This window comes from Pelodiscus sinensis, chromosome 1 (genome assembly GCF_052426305.1).
Source record: "Pelodiscus sinensis isolate ZL-2025 chromosome 1, ASM5242630v1, whole genome shotgun sequence".
Classification (NCBI taxonomy): Eukaryota; Metazoa; Chordata; order Testudines; family Trionychidae; genus Pelodiscus; species Pelodiscus sinensis.
Window position 1 is genome coordinate 244,148,234 of NC_143052.1, and position 19,200 is coordinate 244,167,433.

Genomic DNA, 19,200 nt, shown 5'->3' on the forward strand with positions numbered 1-19,200 from the left:
TATTCCTTAAATATACATAGAAAGGGAAAAATAGAGGGGGAAAAAGCAAAAATATACTTTGCACCAGTTGCATGTGTTTTTGAGTACCCACACAACTTCAGAATTAAAAATTAAATGTTTCACAAACCATTTCTTGTCAGTTTATCTTTGAAAAATGATTAACATCAACTGAGCACAGTTGTGACATTTAAAATAGTATAATTTAATTTAGCTGTATTTTTTTCCATTGTTTATTTTTAGAATTTTAAACAGTAAACTTGTTTCTTTCATTTTTACCAGGTAAGCCACATTAAAACAGAATGATCATAGATTTAAAAACAAATTTGTGGTGACTAAAACATGTCCAAAACAGGGAAAAGCTAATAAATTACTTCATTTTATCACCTTGAAGACTGAGAATTTGATAAAATGGATCACAAAGACAGACCGGTAGCGTCCCTTTTCATACACATTTTAAGCTTGAAACAATGTAAATGAAAATAAAAAAACAAACAAATAATGTTGCCATAAGCTCTTCATTCACACGAAGAGCCAAATTTCAAAATAAAGTATACCTGCATGCAAAGCAGGATTTTTCAAGGTGATGAGAAGGCAGGCAACTTCACATTAAAAAAATTTGTGCACTAAATTTCCAGTCTTATTTTGTGACTTCCCAATTTCCAGTCAAAAATGCTTTTGCTTGGAAATGAAGTATGCACAAAAAAAAACTGTGTTGGAAATAACACTGACAAATATTTGTCAATTTACACTGTTTTAATTTCTAATGAATTATTTACAATGTCCACACTAATAATAATATCTGACAACAATAAAAACACTATCTCAGAATCATTTTACAGCATGCTGCAGAGATATAATTCCTAAATTTAGGTTTATATACAATGGCAGAACTGTGCAGCAAATTGGAGCAAAATGAACAGCATGCTCTCCTACCTTACATAAACATGCATGCTGGTGGATTCCCCTGCTATGTTGAGTGTTTTACTTACAACACAAAGGGCCTCCATAGCTCCTGTCTTGTTACAGATTAAGTGAGGGTGTGCAGCTGAACATATATTTGAAAAACTTGAGAATGGCAACCTTACCCAACGCAGAGATCTAAGAAAACTAACAAGTGTTCCCTGAAATTATTGTAAGAGAGAATTTAAAAACAGTAATAATAATCTAGTGGTAAGGAAAACTTTATGCCCCATTTACCCTCCCACAGTAGGAGTGAAGGTTTCTCAGAAGCTTTTGGGCAGAACATGTACACCCGTGGTCCCCAACACGGTGCCCGCGGGCGCCATGGCGCCCGCGGGGGCATTTGTTGGCACCCGCCAAGTGCTCAGGGCTGGCCTGGTCCCGGGCACGTGGCGCATGCGCGGTGCCGGAGCCGGCCCTGGGTGCGTAGTGCACGGTGAGCACCGGCCCCCGGGGCGCTGCGGATTGACCCCCCGCGACGCATGGGGGGGGGGGGGGAGAGCGCCAGCGCCGGCCCCAGGCACGCGGCGCTTGGGGGAGGGGGGGGAGAGAGCGCCAGCGCCGGCCCCAGGCGCGCGGTGCTTGAGGGGAGAGCGCCGGCCCCCGGAATGCGGCTATGGGGGGGCCTCGCCCCGCCCCCCCCAGGCGCCCGGCGGGCGAACGGCCACGCCCCCTGGCGCCCAGCAACCCCAAATGGTTGGGGACCACTGATGTACACTATTGAACAGAACCCTCAAAGGCATAAAACAGATATAGCTCCAAAGCCTAACATTAATACTGCTCTTCCATTTACCTCTACACTTACCATTTTCTCTCTGAGAAAGTGTACTGCAAGTATCATTACATCCAGACACTTCCCATTTCTTGGCACGTGCTTGATAAAGATCCATACCATGGAAAATGTAGTCTCAAAACTGGACCTCAGGCAGGGCTTCTGATATGCTAGGTAGGACACCCAAGCACACCACTCTGAGACCAACTCCAAAGGCTGATTTTCTTAGTGTTGGGACCCACCACTGCAATAGCATTTTTGTTAATTATTTCTGCCTTTTCTAACTTACTTGAATTTAGCGTTTGGCGTGTTTTGGCACTTGTGCAGTATGCTTCAATCACCTTAAGAATCTGGGCATCTTCTTCCAATGCAGCTGTACCTGAAGTCAACAAAAAATAATTTTTTACCATGACTCTAGTTACTACACCAGTCATGTCATTGTAAAGTCATTTTAAGCCTAGAGGCAAATACCAGATGATTCAACTATGGTTTAGCCTCAGTAATTCTATACATTACCATCCTGAACTTCCCTTCACAAGTTGTAGATGATACCTTAAATTATAAGAAGGGTGGTTATGCCCGTCTCATGCTGGTGTGAGTTTCAATGAGTGAAAAGCAGAGTTTCAAAAAACAAATATATACTCAAATATTTTAATGAAATGCATTGAAAAACACCTCAAAACTGGGCAATTAAGATAAAGAAGGTTTCTTGAATATTTCAAAACTGCCCCTTTCTATTTCTCTTAAAAAAAGATCTGTGTGGCATGTTTCGAAGAAGCACGTCTTCCCTCTTTGGTATTGAGCAAACAGCAGACACAAAGTATACCCAGTTATTAGTTGCACCTTAATACATATCACAGTTTAGAGAAACACAAGGGATTAATTTCTAGAAAATCAGAGCACACGTAGTTCAACCATTAAGTTTTTAATTGGGGTTCACAGGTAAAACATACATACAAATTTTCCATAGCAATACTATGAAAGGAAGTCTAGCAATCTGAAAATTGAACTCAGCATCACATTACAACTTATGCAGTTGTACAATTTCAGCCTTGTATCCACCAGAAAAATACCACTTACCATAAAAGCACTTTTGTGAAATTTGACAGCATTTCACAGCTATTTTCAGTGTTAAGTGATGCTTGTTAGATTTCTTAGCAGAGCTTAGGGAAGAGAAAACATTCCAGAGACAAAATTGGAAGACTATTTGCTTTGGAGATAATTAACAAAAATCCATGTGTTCCTCCTGGGTTTCAACAAGATTCTTTTATCAAAGTTGCTTCAGTTAACAATAGGGGGTGAAATCCTGACCTATTATGAGGTAAATGGGAGTTTAGTCCTTATTTCAGCGAAGCCAGAATTTCACCCAGGTTCATTGGTTATTAAATTTTCATCCGTTTTTCCCCATCCCCAAAGCGCTTTATATACCACAGGCCTTGAAGATTTTCACTAAGGGCATCTGAAAGGTCTTTCAAAATCAGCAAGTGAGCACTGTCTTCTCTGAGCAGGTAAGACATCCAGAAATTCCCACTTTTACAACAACGCAGATACTCTACAGAATATCCACTAGTGGTGACTGTTTGCAAACATGACTAGGAAGAGTTCAGAGCAATTTGATAGTTTCCCAACAAAGTTTAGAAACACTTCCTACCTAATTCCAGAAGTGAGAAAAATCTCTCAGCAAAGCAATTCTTTAGGCGGGGTATAACACCATTTTACTGAATGCAGAGAAGGAGAACTACGAATGATGTAGGCATTACTTTCCTACATTAGAAGTGATTGGTTGACACAGCTCACGTATCTGATCGGTTTGTTGAAAGCACAATTAACACAGCAGGACAAAGACTACTAATGACTGAAACACTGGATAAAGGAAGATGGATATCCAGCAGCATCAGTGACGACACTCAAGTAAGTACAAGTCTCTGCAAAAAAAAAAAGTCATTAACTTTCCCTTTCAGCAGACAAAGCCATCCCTTACATCAAACATGCTGACAACTAAAATTTTAAAAAGTCTTTCAATTAAACAAATAAGTTCTATTTCATCTTTCTTTGAAGTTAAACAATAGCACTTATTAATATAAGATTTTTTTTATCATCTCTGAGCTTTCAGGGGTCTGGTTGCTATCTTGGAGAAGTGGAATGAAGCTGCAACTGCATGCTGATGATACCTGAAGTTTCAGACAAATATTTGATTTGATCTGTTGTACTGGGACTGCACTGCAGCAATTTCTTTATTCCTTAGCTGACCTCCATCAGTTAGAGTCCAGCATTGCTTCTCCACATTGCTTCATTTCTATTTCTAATTCTAGCAGCTCTGATAGAATAAAACATTGATATTTCAGAAGTTCTTAAAATTAAAAGATGGTCAGATTAGAAGGGACTAGCAGTTCTAGACTATCCTTTCTTCCATATTTTGATACTTTATTTCTCACATTCTCCTAAAATAATTCAGTTTGTGATGTACTGCTTTTACATTCCATATAAGTGAAATACAAAGGCATTTTAAGATTATAGATCCATTTCCCTCTCCCATCAGCCCATCTGTTATCATCATACCTCTCACTTAAAAGGCAAAAGGCATAATAATGAAAAGGATGTTACAACTGTTTTTAATTATATAGGTGCATAAGCTACAACTAGTTCACTGTCTCAAACAATTAATACCCTAATTAATATTTTATTACTGGGAAGCATTGTTAATCTGTGCAATCTTTAATCTAAATATATAAAAAGTATACGTTGTAAATTTAAAGAGCCACATGAGAAATGGTCTAATGTAATTATGTTGTATGTTTCCTTTAAATGGATTTAAAATAAAAATATTAGTTGCTTGGATAAAAAAGTCTTTGCCATTTTTTGATGCAACAATCACTTTAAAGAAAGTGCTTCAATTGCTCAGGAGAATCTGATGAAAAAAAAATGTCCTTTGAATTCTCAGCTGTGATTGGGGAAGAGCAAGAGAATTAAAACAGCATCGACTTGTTTTGTACTATTGGGAAACTTTACTCTCTTTTGTTTTGAAGATTCTGAGAGGACAGTACATTTAAATAAAGAATGCCTCCAGATTCAAAGTCTTTGAAGATGCGAAGGGAATAAAGCAAATCTTGTTTTCACAATATCAAATAGAAAGTCTAAAGTATTAAGAGGAGTGAACTTGAGTGTCTGGTACGAAATGAGGATGTTGATATTATAGTCATCAGTGAAACTTGGTGGAATTATGATGATAATTAATGGGGACTGGTAATTTCAGGGTGCAAATACATAGGAATAACTGAGTAGGTCACATTGAGGAGGTAGAGGGTAAAGATTGGCTCTGTGTGAAAGAAAGAGTCAAATATAATAAAAATCTACACAGTACAGAGAAAGAAAAAACTAATTAGCAGCTGCCATGTGCTGAGAAAACATTTAAAAGACTGACTTCTCAGTTTAGAAAAGAAATAACTAAGGGGGGAAGAAGATAAAGGTCTATAAAATCTTGAATACTGTGGACACACCTCACATAAGAGCCAAGAATCACCCAATGAACAGGCTGCAGGTTTAAAGCAAACACAAAGTAGTACTTCTTCACACCATACTAAGTCACTTGTTGCCAAGGCCAAATATATAGCTGGGTTCAAAAAAAGAACTGATTAAGTTCATGTAGGACAGGTCCATTAATGGCGATTAACCAAGACTGATGGTCCCTAAACCCCTGGCTCCCAGAAGCTGATGACAGCGGATGGATCACTCAATAAATGCCCTGTTTGCTTTGTTCTCTCTGAAGCACCTGGAACAGGCACTGTTAGAAGACAGGACCTACAATTCCCTATTAAGCTGCATGGCCACGCAGCCTCCCATTAAGCCTTGCGCAGGGGATAAGGGCTGCAATGGGCAGAGACGTCTCTTCCCAAGCCTTCAAACTGTCATGGCTGGTGTGAAGGTGCCTCTCCCTGCTGGCCCCTGTAAGGAGCTCCTGCAGGTGGAGGAGAAGGTACCTTCCCACTGGTCCCGTCATGGAAACAACCAGGGCAGCAGGTCCAGCTCCTAGCAGGGGGACCAAGGGACTACCGGCAGTGTGGAACCTCACCCTCCACCCATCAAGAGCTGGAACTGCTGGCTGCTTCTGGGGCGCAGCGTGGTTTCTCAGGACAGGTAGGCAACCTGCCTACCTTAGGACTACTGACAAGGAACAACCCAGGTAAGCCTGAGTCCCAACCGCCTACCTAGCCTGAGCCTCCACAAACCAGAGCCACTTCCTGCACCCCAAACCACTCATCCTGGCCCCATCCCAAACACCACACCTCTAATCCAGAGCCGGTAGCCCCCTCTTGCATCCCAAGCCCCACCATCACCAGGCTCACTCAAGAATCCTCACCCTTCCTATATTTCAAATCCCTCTGCCCCACCCACCTAACCTGAAACCCCCTCCTGAAACCCAAGCTCCTCATACCTCAACCCTGTGTCCCATCCATGAGCCCCCTCCCAAATTCAGAACCCCATGGCCCCACTCCTGCCATACAAATTTTGTTACGTGCCACAACATGAAGATGATGTGTACTTGTCATATTAGTAACAAATAGCCCAAGGTTTATAGCTCAGCTGTTTCATGCAAGTGAACTTGTTATGGACAAGTCAGCTACTCACACGCTACTCAAATCATTTCCATCAGCATTATGTGTAAACAAAATATCATAGGTTCCTGCCGAAGAAAATCTACAGCACATCCTAAGGGAACAGAAAGCCCCCACTCTAAATCAGCAAGTGGTGTAATGGAAAAAATTCCTTCTCAACTGAAAGTATGGTGATACTTCATGACACTACTGACTCTGTCCTTCACAAATTCCAGAAACTCTAGACAAACAAGTCTCTGCTCTAAGAAGCCCACAATTTTAAGGACATGGAAGCAGACAAAAACTGAAAAATGTGAATGTGGTTATGAGTATATGAATTAGATCAATTAATTATTTTAAGCACTACACAGTCCCGTTATCGCAAAATGAACTTGTCCAGTCGCACATGTGAATTGAGATATATTATTAAACACTACAGAGCCAAAACTAAACTGATGTTAAGACAGTAGAATAAAGACTTTTTTTCCTGGATAACTCCACTATTTACACTTGTCTTTTCTTTCATCCTTTCTACTCTCCCATGTTTCTATTCTACTGCCAATGGTCCCCCTATACTTGCTTAACCTTTTGTCCTTTAGGGTATTTTTTTTCCAATCTATAAACGCATCTTGTTCCTTGGAAACTTCTCTAGCTTTCTCTTATCGCCTATGAAACATCTGTCCCAAAATAAACAACATATAGACAATAGTTCTATGGATATACCAGTACAAATAAATGACCTACTCTGAAAGATATTAGTACCAGTATTTAGAGGTATCTTCTTTTAAATCCCAAACCCACTGGGAACTTTGAAAACAATCAATTAGATCTATATTCTTAACTATATCTTGAGATGGTAGGATACCATTTTTAAAATCTAAAATTGCTCTTCACAAACCTGAAGTTTGCGTATTCAGATTTATAATACTTTCTTTCATTTCAAAGAGGTAGTTACAATACAAATAACCAGGGTATGTCTACACTACCCCACTAGTTCGAACTAGCGGGGTAATGTAGGCATACCGCACTTGCAAATGAAGCCCGGGATTTGAATTTCCCGGGCTTCATTTGCATAAGCAGGGAGCCGCCATTTTTAAAACCCCGCTGGTTCGAACCCCGTGCAGCGAACTAGGTAGTTCCTATTCCGAACTACCGGTACACCTCGTTCCCGGGCTTCATTTGCAAGTGCGGTATGCCTACATTACCCTCCTACTTCGAACTAGCAGGGTAGTGTAGACATACACCCAGAGAGTTAAGAAATGAAGTTCTACTATATTAAGATCATTCCAGGAAAAGTCTCCTTCCTCCCTCCCTTCCCACCCCGCCCCGCTAATTAGCATAAACAGCAAACTGGAAGTGTTGATACTCAAAGAAAGTTGAAAATGACATTTTTAATTAAAGTTAAATTGTGTTTAATCAGCTAATTGAGTAGTGGATGGAATTTCCATCGATTACTCAATTAGTAGGTAAGGGGGAAGACTGCAGAGCCCAAGTGGGGTTAGCTCCCAGCCCCAGGAGCTAACTCCGGTGTGGCTCTCTCTTTTAAATGTAGTAGGAGCCACCCTGCTCTTATTCTATTTTAAACACAGGGGTACAGCATCTGGGACTGGGCACAAACTGGGACAGGTAAGTCTCAGCTCATGCCCGGTCCCCTGGTGCACCTCTGCCTCCCCTGCCCCCCTGCGGAGACAGTGCTGGGAGGGGAGGAAATGGCTTTTAAGATGACTCCCCTCATCACTGGCTCCTGCTCCTCCCCCTTGGAGAAGGGACCAGTTGAGAAGTGACTACTACTTAATAAGCCCAGGCTTATTGGGGAGTCTACTACTCAAATTAGTTGCTTACATCCCTACTTTTCATTAGTTAAAAAAATATAAATGCCATCTTATTTCTCTGCAACTTTCTTTTTATATACACTAGCACCTTGGGAATACACAGATATTTTTCAGTCTTACTTACTTTTTCTCAGTGCAAACTCTTCATCTGATGGCTTCCGTTCAGGCTTGCGCTTAGGAAGCAACTTTTTCATGGTTTTAGGGCTTTTACTGAGATCCTGGATGAAAAGAACAGAAAAAAATAAAGCTTCTTTAAAAAAAAAATCCAAATGCCAAAATTTTAATTTGTGTTCAAGTAGCTATTAACTCTAAAATCTTATAAAGCTACATCAACATTTTGCTGGCTGATATTTTTGGCATATTTCAGGCTTGCTTGAGTTGTCTTATCTCCCCTCAACCCTACTGACTATTAACATGTTATTCTTCTGATTCTATTAATGCTGCTATAAGTATTCAAGCTGTCTGGGAACTAGAGTGAAGCGAACAAACGCAAGCAGAACACAAAGTATTTTTCTTAACTTTTGAGAGGTAAACCCATCTTATTTATAAGAGCTAAGAGGTATTTCTTTAAATCAAAATTTGAAAAGTGCTTATTATAGCTGTGAAAGGAGACACCTACAGCAAAAGTATGACACAGGTAAGAGTCATGCTAATGTTATAGGGATGCAAAATACATACTGATCTACCCCTTACCTTCAGAATACAAGACAGACTCACAAGAAAGTGAAAAGATGAATGAGCAGGACAAAGACCAATGAGGATGAAGGTAGGTTTCAAACATTCAGCCATACACTAAATGTTATACATATACCCATGCATGAAAGAGGTTCACTTATATTTAATTTAAAAGATGGACATGCACTGTAACTGAATGAGCTAATACAGTCATTAAACTAAAACGTTTAATTTTAAATTCAAGCCCAGCTCTCTCTCTCTCCCACATTCCTTGTTTTCTTTTGCTAAAGGGTTTTATGAGTGACAACTGTTTGTCAAAAGATTGACCTCAATTATTAAACAGAGAGCACAATTTGTGTGCCTGAAAAAAATTCAAATTTCTGACCAACCCTCACTGTGGCTGCAAGGCTTAAACCTGGTTACCTGGTTGAGCAGGCTCCGCCCCCACAACCCTGCTGGGCATGCTCCAGCTGGAGGCCAGATATAAAGGCCTGTGGAGCAGTTCAGTCTGGACTGACTGCTGACAGGGAAGAAGGTGCTGCTAGAGTGCCTCAGGAGGAGCCACAGATGGACCAAAATGAGGCCAGTCAGTGGGAAACTCCAGGAGAAGCCCCCAGTCTGGAGGAAACTGCTGAGGATGACACTGGAGAGACCAGTAGAAAGTAGCCTGGGTGCAGGTGGGAAGGTTGCACACTGGGAGCTCAGCATATTTCAGTGGAATTCCCTGCTGAGCTAGTGGTGAACCGCCCCACTGCTGAGAGGGCGCTGGGCTGGGATCTGTGGAGACGGTAGGCCTGGGCCCCTTTACCTCATCTACCCTATGTGGGGATCTACACCTATTGCTAGTGACTCTGGCTGCTGAGCTCATCACCCTGTGAAAGAAGGACATTGTTATTAACTCTCACCATTGGGACACAGTGCCCTATGGAAGGAGGGTGGTGTTATTCACTCTAGCCATTAGGCTTGACTATCCTGAGGAGAAGGGGGGTTGTTATTGATTCTGTGATTGTGGCCACCAGGCCCCACACCCTCTGAGAAGATATTGGTAGTGACTCTGGCTCCTAGGCCATGCTGCTCTGTGGGAAGAGGGCAGGGTTAGTGACTCTGGCCATTAGGCCTCACTGTTCTATGGAAGGAGGGATTTGTTATTGACTGACACTGCAGATCTTACAGCCTGGGTCAAGTTACAGGTATAGTTGGGAGGGGAGGCACAGCAATCCCCTTGCCCAAACTGGTACACAGATGGATTTCAGCACCCCTCTGAGGGGCCTCAGATGCCCAGCGCCCACTTCCCAAAGGCGGGGGGCTTGCTCGCACTGAGACATGACCATCTTTCACATGCAATTTCATCTCCCACATGCACACTCAAGATATTTTCAGCAACAATTGCACACGCTCCTTTGGGAACTGGTTTTTAACATTAAATCAGAATCATGATGATGCATTTAACAAACTTTTCAAAAGAACTTTAACGTTGCTTCTGAATAAAATATAATACTTCTCTGCTATATGCCCATTAGTGTACTGAATCAGACAATCTCAGCATGCTGTATCAAAGTGGCTAACTACTATTTCTCCCATTTCATAGCTTGTACATCAATAAAGTGGCTGTGAGTTGCCCATGATCTCACAGTAAGTCAGTAATAGAATCTCTGGCTTAATTTACTAGACACGGATGCCTCTGTTAAATTAAACACATTACCAAATTCTGCATAAACCTAACATTTTAAATATTGTTCACTTTTACAGGGTAGAATTTAGTGCAGAACGTAGTGCCAAGAACAAGTTAGTCTACCACTGACATTCTTTTGGGGATTAAAAAAAAAGTTTTGTATTTCTATTACAACCCTGACTCAAATCTGCCAACATTATAGCATGAGGGGTGGGGTAGAAGGAAAAATAAATAATTATTATATGTCGTCATAAATGGTACCATAATTCAAAGTTGATGTCAAATGAGTTTCACGTGAGCACAAAATGTCAGCATTAACTTCTAGTATTAAATTCAAAGGTTTAAACTAAGTGCAAATAAACAGTTTAATATTCAGGAATTAAATTAGGCATAACAACTGTAGATATTCTACACTGTTTGAGACGCCGTATTTTCATATGAGGTAGGAAACCGATGTCAGATTGCTGATTCTGGACTCTTTGTCCATTCACAGCAAGCAGTGGCAACGCTCTGATCTCGGGAACTACTCAGAGAATGTCTCACTTTGCTTGCTAATGACTCTGATCAATTTAAAAGCAGCATTGTCCTCATTAACCAGGACGATGGTAGAGGTAGAGCAGGTTACAGAGAACAAGGTATAAGGGAAGTAGATAACATACACACACATATTCATGGTTTGGAGAAGGATGCATAAATGCAGGGGATTTCCAGAATGAATACAAATGGGCATTAATTACCATTCTTTCAGTTATAGCTTAAATGAGGTGAAAACATACATAATATAAACATACATACAGAACTATATAGGATTGCGATATGAAGAGAACTGAGTTACACCTCTTAGTGTACTTCTGTATTTTACAGTAGTATTTCTGGGTTCTAGCGCCTCACCTCTTTATAACACAGAGCTGCTGAAGGCCGTAGTGGAGGTGCAGGTCGTAAACAGCTCAAGCTCCAAGGTTTGGGAGTTTTAGGAGGTTCCAGAGGTCCCCAGTTTATAGTGGTATGTGGAGTCCCATGATGTGAAGGATGTGGAAGTGTGTGGTATGCAGGAGTTAGTGTTATTGGTTTGCTGTCTGAATGTTTGCTGGATGGTGTTACTGAATGAGAAGGAAGCTGCCAAATGTAGAAGGAGAGTGAAAAAAATGATACTGTATTAGTCTAAAAGATAAAGAAGTAATTGTCAAAGACACATGCAATCATTTACACTAGCTACCTAAACATTTCTATCTATTATAGTTCCAGCTATTGTTGTTTTAAAAGCTGAATAATAATTGACATAGCAGAACATAATTTCTTTCAAGAAACTCATTGTCTACCCCAGAAACAATATGAACTGATCCTCAACACCCTTGATCGCATCCCTCTCACATCACATTTACCAAGTGAGTGCAAAAGAGCTATTTAGCATAACTCACTCAAATTTAGAATTACTGGAAAGTTTGAAACTCAAGACTTCTAGTATGTGGGGACATTTGGAAATTTAGTTTTTGAACTGAAATATTTTCTAAATTACCTGCATATCAGTTTCATAAAACTTTTGTTTTAGAATTTTGTCACAAATTTTGTTAATGGTTTCTCTATTTTTTCCATTATTTTTGCCTTATTTTGTAATATGTGAACTATTACTACTTCTGACATCATCATATAGCATACTATAATAGTTGACATTTTATTTTAATTTATATTTAAATCATTATAGACTATGCTATTAAGTGTAGACTGACACATTTTTATCTTCTTTTCTCGGTCCAAGTGTCTCCTCTGTGTTGTAGTGAAACAATCTGACACAAATAAAATCCATGAACGATAACAGTTAACATGAACATAAAGTTAGAATGCCATAATGCTGCCAAAAACTGCAATATAAATTGTACATGGCTTTTCCTGACTTGCTATAAATTAATATAAAAATAATATACAAATGGAAAAAGCTACAAAATAAATTAAAATTAAAAAATGATACTTCAGAATTGCCCAAAATAAAATCTTGGAATTTCCTAAATCTAAAGATTTCCAAAATTAGCATTTTTTCATTTAGAAGTTTTTGTCCTTGAACATTAGCCAATATCAACAATTTCATCTGAAAAAACTAACAGATTTATTCAGAAAAAATGTTCTGATGAAAAAGGTTCCCAACCCAGTCTCAACCTGCTTTGTCAAGTTGATGCAATATAACCTGTAATTCTAAGGACAATTAAAGGAAAAAATCAAATAAATTATTCAGGCACAAAAACGAGAAGTTAGAGATGGAGTCACAGATTAACCACAATTTTCCTGGGGTTTTCTTTTTATTTGTTGAAGCCAAACTATTCAGTTACATTAATATATTTTGTATCTGCATGAGTGGCCAAACCTTTCTTCTCATTTTGAAAATATATAAAGCAAATTGGGTCAATTAAAACGTCTGGTTCCTGTTACTCATGGCGGAAAAAAAAGTTAGAATGATTTATAAAGTAGTATGAGATTCATAATCCTGATAATCTCTCAATTTCAAACAAAAGCTTGAGTACAGTATTTCTTACAGTGTGAGATGGCACAGAATGAGGTTTAATAGTGGGATTCCCAACGGTTGTAACTTTGGTTTGCTTCTGCAGATGATCCACCCATTCATGTAAATCCTGTTGGTTGTTACATGATACTAATATCCGCTCAATCATATTTCCTAGAAGAAATCACAAGATTGAGAGTCTAAACACAACTTTATTATTTTAGTGTTTATAAAGAATAAAATAACCTCTTTTTCCATGCACCCAATTCCTGAAGTACCTTAGGCCTGAAAGAAAAAATTAAAAGTGTAATTTCTGTCCAAAGCAATGATATTTCAACCCATTTCATCATTGTGATAGTTTTTTCTCCAACTATCTGTCCCTAGACACAGGTCATTTTGAAGTCTTGATTAAGGGAATTGTATGCAAAGAAATTGATCTACCAATTAAAGTCATTCTGGTCTCTAGTGAGAAACACAGAGAAGACCACCAAAAAACAAGCAAGCAAGCAGAAAACAGCACCTAATAAAAATATTACCTCACCTACCTTGACTCTCTAATATTCTGGGATGGGCATAGTCACATCCCTGCATACAGAATCCAATGTGAGAATTTCTCCCTAAGCTCTTATAAGTTATACATTTTCTTACACTGAAGAACCACTAATCTTAAGGCATGTACTTAATGAGGAAACTTGGGTTGCTACATCTTCATCATGCAGATGACACAGCTTAGTGTTTCCATTTCATCTGACCTGGCCAGAACAACAACTCATTGCACTACACAGGCTACATCTATATTGCACCCTTCTTCCCCAAAAACTTATAAAAATGAAGCATGGAGTAGAATATCACTGCACTTCATTTGCATAACTAATTAGGGGCCATTTTTGTGCAAGAGGCTTTTGCGCAAAAAGAAGCTATGTAGACGGCTCCTTTTTGCGCAAAACCCCCCCTCTTGTGCAAGAGCCATTCTTCCTGAAAAAATGAGAAACTTGAGCTGAGGCCTCTTGATGGTGGGAGTTTCTTCTGGCAGACAGTTCTCTATTGGAGACCCTCTAGAATATTCTTATTTTCTTGGTCTAAAGGAGTAGCCTGAATTTGCTGACTTTTAGAGGCATAAGCTGCAAAGTTTGTCTTTTCTTTTTTGTTTTTAAAGGGGTAAGGGGCAGAGAAGAGATTTGTGAAGACTTAGGCCAGGGGTCGGCAACGTTTCAGAAGTGGCGTGCCAGGATTTAACTTACTCACTTCAATTTACGGATTTGTGTGCCATTGATACTTTTTAAAGTCAATAACAGTCCTACTTACATTTTAGCAGCATCATTAATAAGTAAATTAAGATGCAGATCTTACAATGAATGTAAATAGCCACAATATTATAGCTCTTTCACCATGTAAACATCTTACTGCATGCCATTAATATCTATTGAAGAGAAAAAACATATAAACTTATTTGATAACACTCAGCACCTGCATAGATAAGAACAGAGAGACAGCGTGGAAACGCTGATTTCTTCGTCTTTCTTTCTGGTTGTTTCAGCTCCGTGCTCAGAAGAAACACAATCATGCTGCGGTGCCTACAATGCTCAACAAGCATCCCCAAACTGCACTTTAAGGCTTGCTTTCTTCCACACAAACCCACTAGCTTCTGCAACTCCCTACCAGGTGATTTAAGGAGAGTGAAGATCAGAAAGCTGATGATTCTGGCCTATCAGCTTTTGCAACTTTGCTTTCTGGGAGCTAGTACTGGGGAGAGGAAAGCAGTTCAATTGCGCCCTGCTCCCTCCTATCCATCCAGTGCCAGCCTCTACGGGACTCAGGAATTGCCCCCGCCTGACAGTTCAGCAGCAGCTAGCGCTCCGCACACGCATTTGTTTGGTAGCAAGCAGGAGAGCAGCAACAGGATTTCTGTCTCCCGGGCTGATCAACCCTCCGCTCTCGTGCCCCCACTCGCAGGGTCTCATGGCCAGGGCTCCTTGGCTGCAACTCCCCACCTAGGAATCAGGGCACTGCCTGTATTTTCTCCCTGCAGAGCTAGGTACTGCTTGGGACCACTGCCCAAATACCTTCCCTGCTTCCCCAACCACCACTACCTGCTTCTCTGAGCCAGGAAAAGTGTGTGCCGCGCCTCGGACAGGAGCCACCTGGCCATTCGCACCATCAGGAGAAGAGCTTCCCTAGGGGAGGGGCCAGTTCAGGCTGCCTGTCCTGCGCTGTTAGCCTTTCATTGCATGTGCCACTCAAAATCATCTTGGGTGCCACTTATGGCACATGTGCCGTATGCTGCTGACCCCTGGCCTAGGCAATTGTGTTGATGGGGACAGAGACTTGGAGGAACAGCTTATGTGAAATATAAAATGTCCTGCTTGGAGTACACAGGAAAGATCAGTGGGGTTAGAATGATGTAAAATACACTAAGTGTAAGGGCATACATAGCCTGGGATAGCCAGTCATTTTTTTTTTTTAATCAAAAATAATTCTTGGAAGTTTTAAAAAATAGGTAAGATGAACAGGGATGACCTAGCTGTACTTAATCCTGCCTCTGTGCTGGTGGACGGATGAGATGGCATCCTAAAGACCCTTCCTATATGTGTATGGAAAAACAAACACAAATCAACAGACATGCATATGAATTTTACCTGCTATTTCAAATGAATTTTTGTGACTTTCACTGTCTTCTAGTTTTGTGATGGTCATTCCTGTCATTGGCAGTTTTCCCTAGAAAAATAATAACTTTTTTGTTTTTTTTTTTAAACCCTAAAAATCTTTAATCAAAATATATACATTTAACATATGCATAATTCAAACATGCAAAAAAAATGATAAACCAGTAAACTGAAACATACATGTTAGATCAGCAATATTTAAAGTTCCATGGAAAAAGAATAGTCAGATTACACAGCTTTATGAGCCAAAAACAACTTCTGTATTTCATATCATGAGTCAATCTGAAATCTGTACGAGCTGTAGGTGGTTCATGCAAATATATTAAAATGCAAATTCGCTAAAAGAGGACCTTGACTACCTGTGGATTTGAGACCTACTAAGAACACATATTTCCACCCCTGTTTCATACTTAGTGAGGATGATAGTTTAAGTAGTATGAATGGAACTTGAGACAGTAGTGAAACAAGACACTAGCATGATGCCAGAAAACCATACGATACAGTGGAACTGTCTTTCTGATGACATGGAAAACTGAGGACCTCTTCTGGCTTGACATCACTTTATGCAAGAGTACCAAGGTTTTAAACTGAACTGAGCAAGTAATTCCTCGTCAACGAATTATGATTCTTTTCCTGACTGCAAACGGTCTGCAAGCAGATTGCAGTTCTCATGTTTACTTATTAAATTAAGATGATTCAATAATGTCTGCACACAATTTTTTGTCTGTAGCTCATTCAAGTATTCAGTATTCAACATTTGAGCTGTTTTGATGGGATGTATAGGCCACATAGTAAATTTCTATGTGCTAACTGGATGACTGACACTTAGAATCTTATTTCCAGTGTAAACAAGTATATAGACAAACTGAAATTCCACAAATATTCACATTTTTTCCCCAGGCTCACCGTAAACGGAGGCTGCTCCATGGGAGGCAGAGCAGCCTCTGTCCACGGGGAGCTTAGACCCTCAACAGACAGAGGCTGCTGCCATCCCGCACTGCTGCCTCTATATCAGAGGCAGCAGCACAGGGTGGCAGGCAGCCAGTCTGCGGGGGGAGCTGGTTTTTAAAATGGCTCCCTGCATGGGCCAGCTCTCGTCTGGCATGCTGCTGCCTCTGATACAGAGGCAGCAGTGTGGGGTGGCAGGGAGCTCCCCGGGAGTGGGGCTGGAGCACACTGGAGGCTGGCCCTATCCCCAAGGTCTATAGAATAGCTGAGTAACCGATAAGAATTCATGTGGTTACTTGACTATTCAGTTACCCACTTTCTAACATCCCTAGTGTAGGCACAGACCAATTCTCACTGCTAGAAAAGAACCTTCCAGTCTTGTGTGCATGCAATGAGTGCACTCCCACCGCGAATACCTTTGGGAACAACACTCAAAGAAAAACCAAACTTTTCCCAGGTGACCACAAATTGCATGTTCGCCATTTTCAGTATGTCATACATGAGACACCTAGAGCTAGATTTATGGAAATGCTGAGCATTTGCTGCTGCAGCTGATGTCAACAGGAGTAATCTTTGAACATACCTGAAAAATTGTGTCCACCTCGCTCCACTGAGATATTGTAAAGATAAATTCATTAATGACTGTAAAGCACACAGTTATTATGGTGACAGCATCACCATTATTATTAATTTCTCATATGGAAATTAATAATGGTTTATGCCATGCAGAGTTTGAATAGTGAATGTTAAATAAGGCCTTGTGTCACGTGCTGAATGTGGACCATAAAAAAACATGAATGAAAAAGGGGACTTCTGGAAAAAATAATATGTAATTATAGAATACAGGTTGTACCTCTCTAAGCTGGGACTCTCTGGTGCAGCAACATCCGTGGTCTAGTAGGACCACAGATGTTCCTGGACCAGAGAGCCCACAGGCAGGGGGCTCAGGCAAAATGGGGAGCACAGCACCAGAGGGCTCAGGCAGTGCGGGGAATCCTGCAATGCGTCCGGGAGCCCTGTGGCAGGGGGCTTGGGCAGCGTAAGAAGTCCCATGGCAGGGGACTTGGCCAGCCCAGGAAGTTCTGGTACTTCAGCCAGGGGTGCCATAGCAGGAGCTCAGGCGGTGCAGAGTACCCCACAGCACAGCTAGGAGCCCTGTAGCTGGGGCTCGGGTGTCATGAGGAGCTCCAGTGGCACAGCCAGGAGCACTGCAGGGGCTTAGGAAGTGCAGGGAACCCTGCAGTAGAGCTAGGACCCCTGCAGCAAGAGGCTCAGGCGATGCAGTGGGGACTCCCAGGGCTAAGGGGTCCAGCCAAGGCCAGCAGCACAGCTGGCTGAAGGCAGGGGGCTAGTTGGTGGCAGAAACAGAGTCAGCAGGTGCCAGGGGACCTCCCCTGGTCCAGCAAATTCCCTTGTTCAGGACCGGCTAGGTCTCAAGGGTACTGGACCACAAAGGTCCAACCTGCATCATAATATATACACATATGGAAGTTGAATTAAGGTTGCAGTGTTAATGATGGCATTTCCTAACTTCTGAGTGCTTAACTTTGTAACCTGAATGTTTAACAACGTATATAAAGGAAAACAGTAATACACAAATAAAGCTGCTCGCCTACATTAATATAGCGGGTCAGTGGCAGAAACAGAACCTAGGTCTCCTGACTCTCAGTCCAGGATCCCAATAGCTGGATAATTCTGCCTTCTATTGCATATACACATACCGAGAACATACAAAAAGAGAGTGAACATTTTTGAAAACTTTTTAATTTTGCAGTGAATAACCATAGTTAAAATATCTGATTTACCTGATAGATAAACCCACTCATCCTAGGGCTGGCAGACAACATAAGCAAAATATTAGGGAAGAGAAGAAGATATCTTTCATTCTTTTCCTTATAAAAAAAAAGAAAATAATTAATAATAAATATAAAGCAGTAAGCCCGAATTATTTTTTTACTTAAAACATTTACTAGTGTAGTATCCATTCTACTGTATTTTTAGCAAAATTAAACATCTATATTTAGCAACAAGAGGAGTCACACGGCACTCAATTTTCTGTTCAGAAAGGTCAGTGACAAGCTGTTGTACTCCGATTTTATAGTATAAGGAACTTTGAAGAAATAAACCTCAACAGTAGCAAGTAACTATACTGCTACTCAAGGGATTCCTATTGCACAGGAGACATTCCATTCATGCTAGTTCTTTCTATTTAGGAGTTAAGGTTTTTTTCCTGGGGGGGGGGGGGGGGGCGAGGTTTAAGCAAAATATTTACAATTCTCCCCCGCTGTCCCATTCTAAAAGTTATCTTAAAGTATTCTAAATGGAGTTTTTTACTATTTATGTGACCCATAGGCCAGTTCCTTAGCTGGAATAAAAATGGCATCGTTACTTATGAATTCATGGCCAATAACCTACACGACCCAAACTGAAGATCTAGATCTAATGTTTTCTTATGCATTTGATAAGAGAGAAAGCATATGAGAGTATCTGAGGGAGTCTCAGATTTTGTTGAGCACGATGTATATTTATGAGTTTTGTAAAAGAACATAATCGTTTAGTCTGTTTTATCTTGTTTTTACTACATACAGTCCATTA

At 40.6% G+C, this 19,200-nt stretch overlaps 1 protein-coding gene across 8 annotated transcripts in view; it reads right to left on the reverse strand.

Annotated features, from left to right (window-relative positions):
• The window catches only part of ARHGEF7 (Rho guanine nucleotide exchange factor 7), a 195,135-nt gene that overhangs the window by 19,024 nt on the left and 156,911 nt on the right, over nt 1-19,200 (reverse strand). For all 8 annotated transcript variants that reach the window (XM_075918578.2, XM_075918736.2, XM_075918554.2 and 5 more), the window contains 6 exons: nt 18,411-18,497; nt 15,631-15,709; nt 13,029-13,168; nt 11,395-11,619; nt 8,281-8,374; nt 2,022-2,111 (listed from right to left, as the gene is read on the reverse strand). In XM_075918578.2, the coding sequence (XP_075774693.1) occupies nt 2,022-2,111; nt 8,281-8,374; nt 11,395-11,619; nt 13,029-13,168; nt 15,631-15,709; nt 18,411-18,497 (715 nt within the window). The remainder of the gene's footprint in view (nt 1-2,021; nt 2,112-8,280; nt 8,375-11,394; nt 11,620-13,028; nt 13,169-15,630; nt 15,710-18,410; nt 18,498-19,200) is intronic.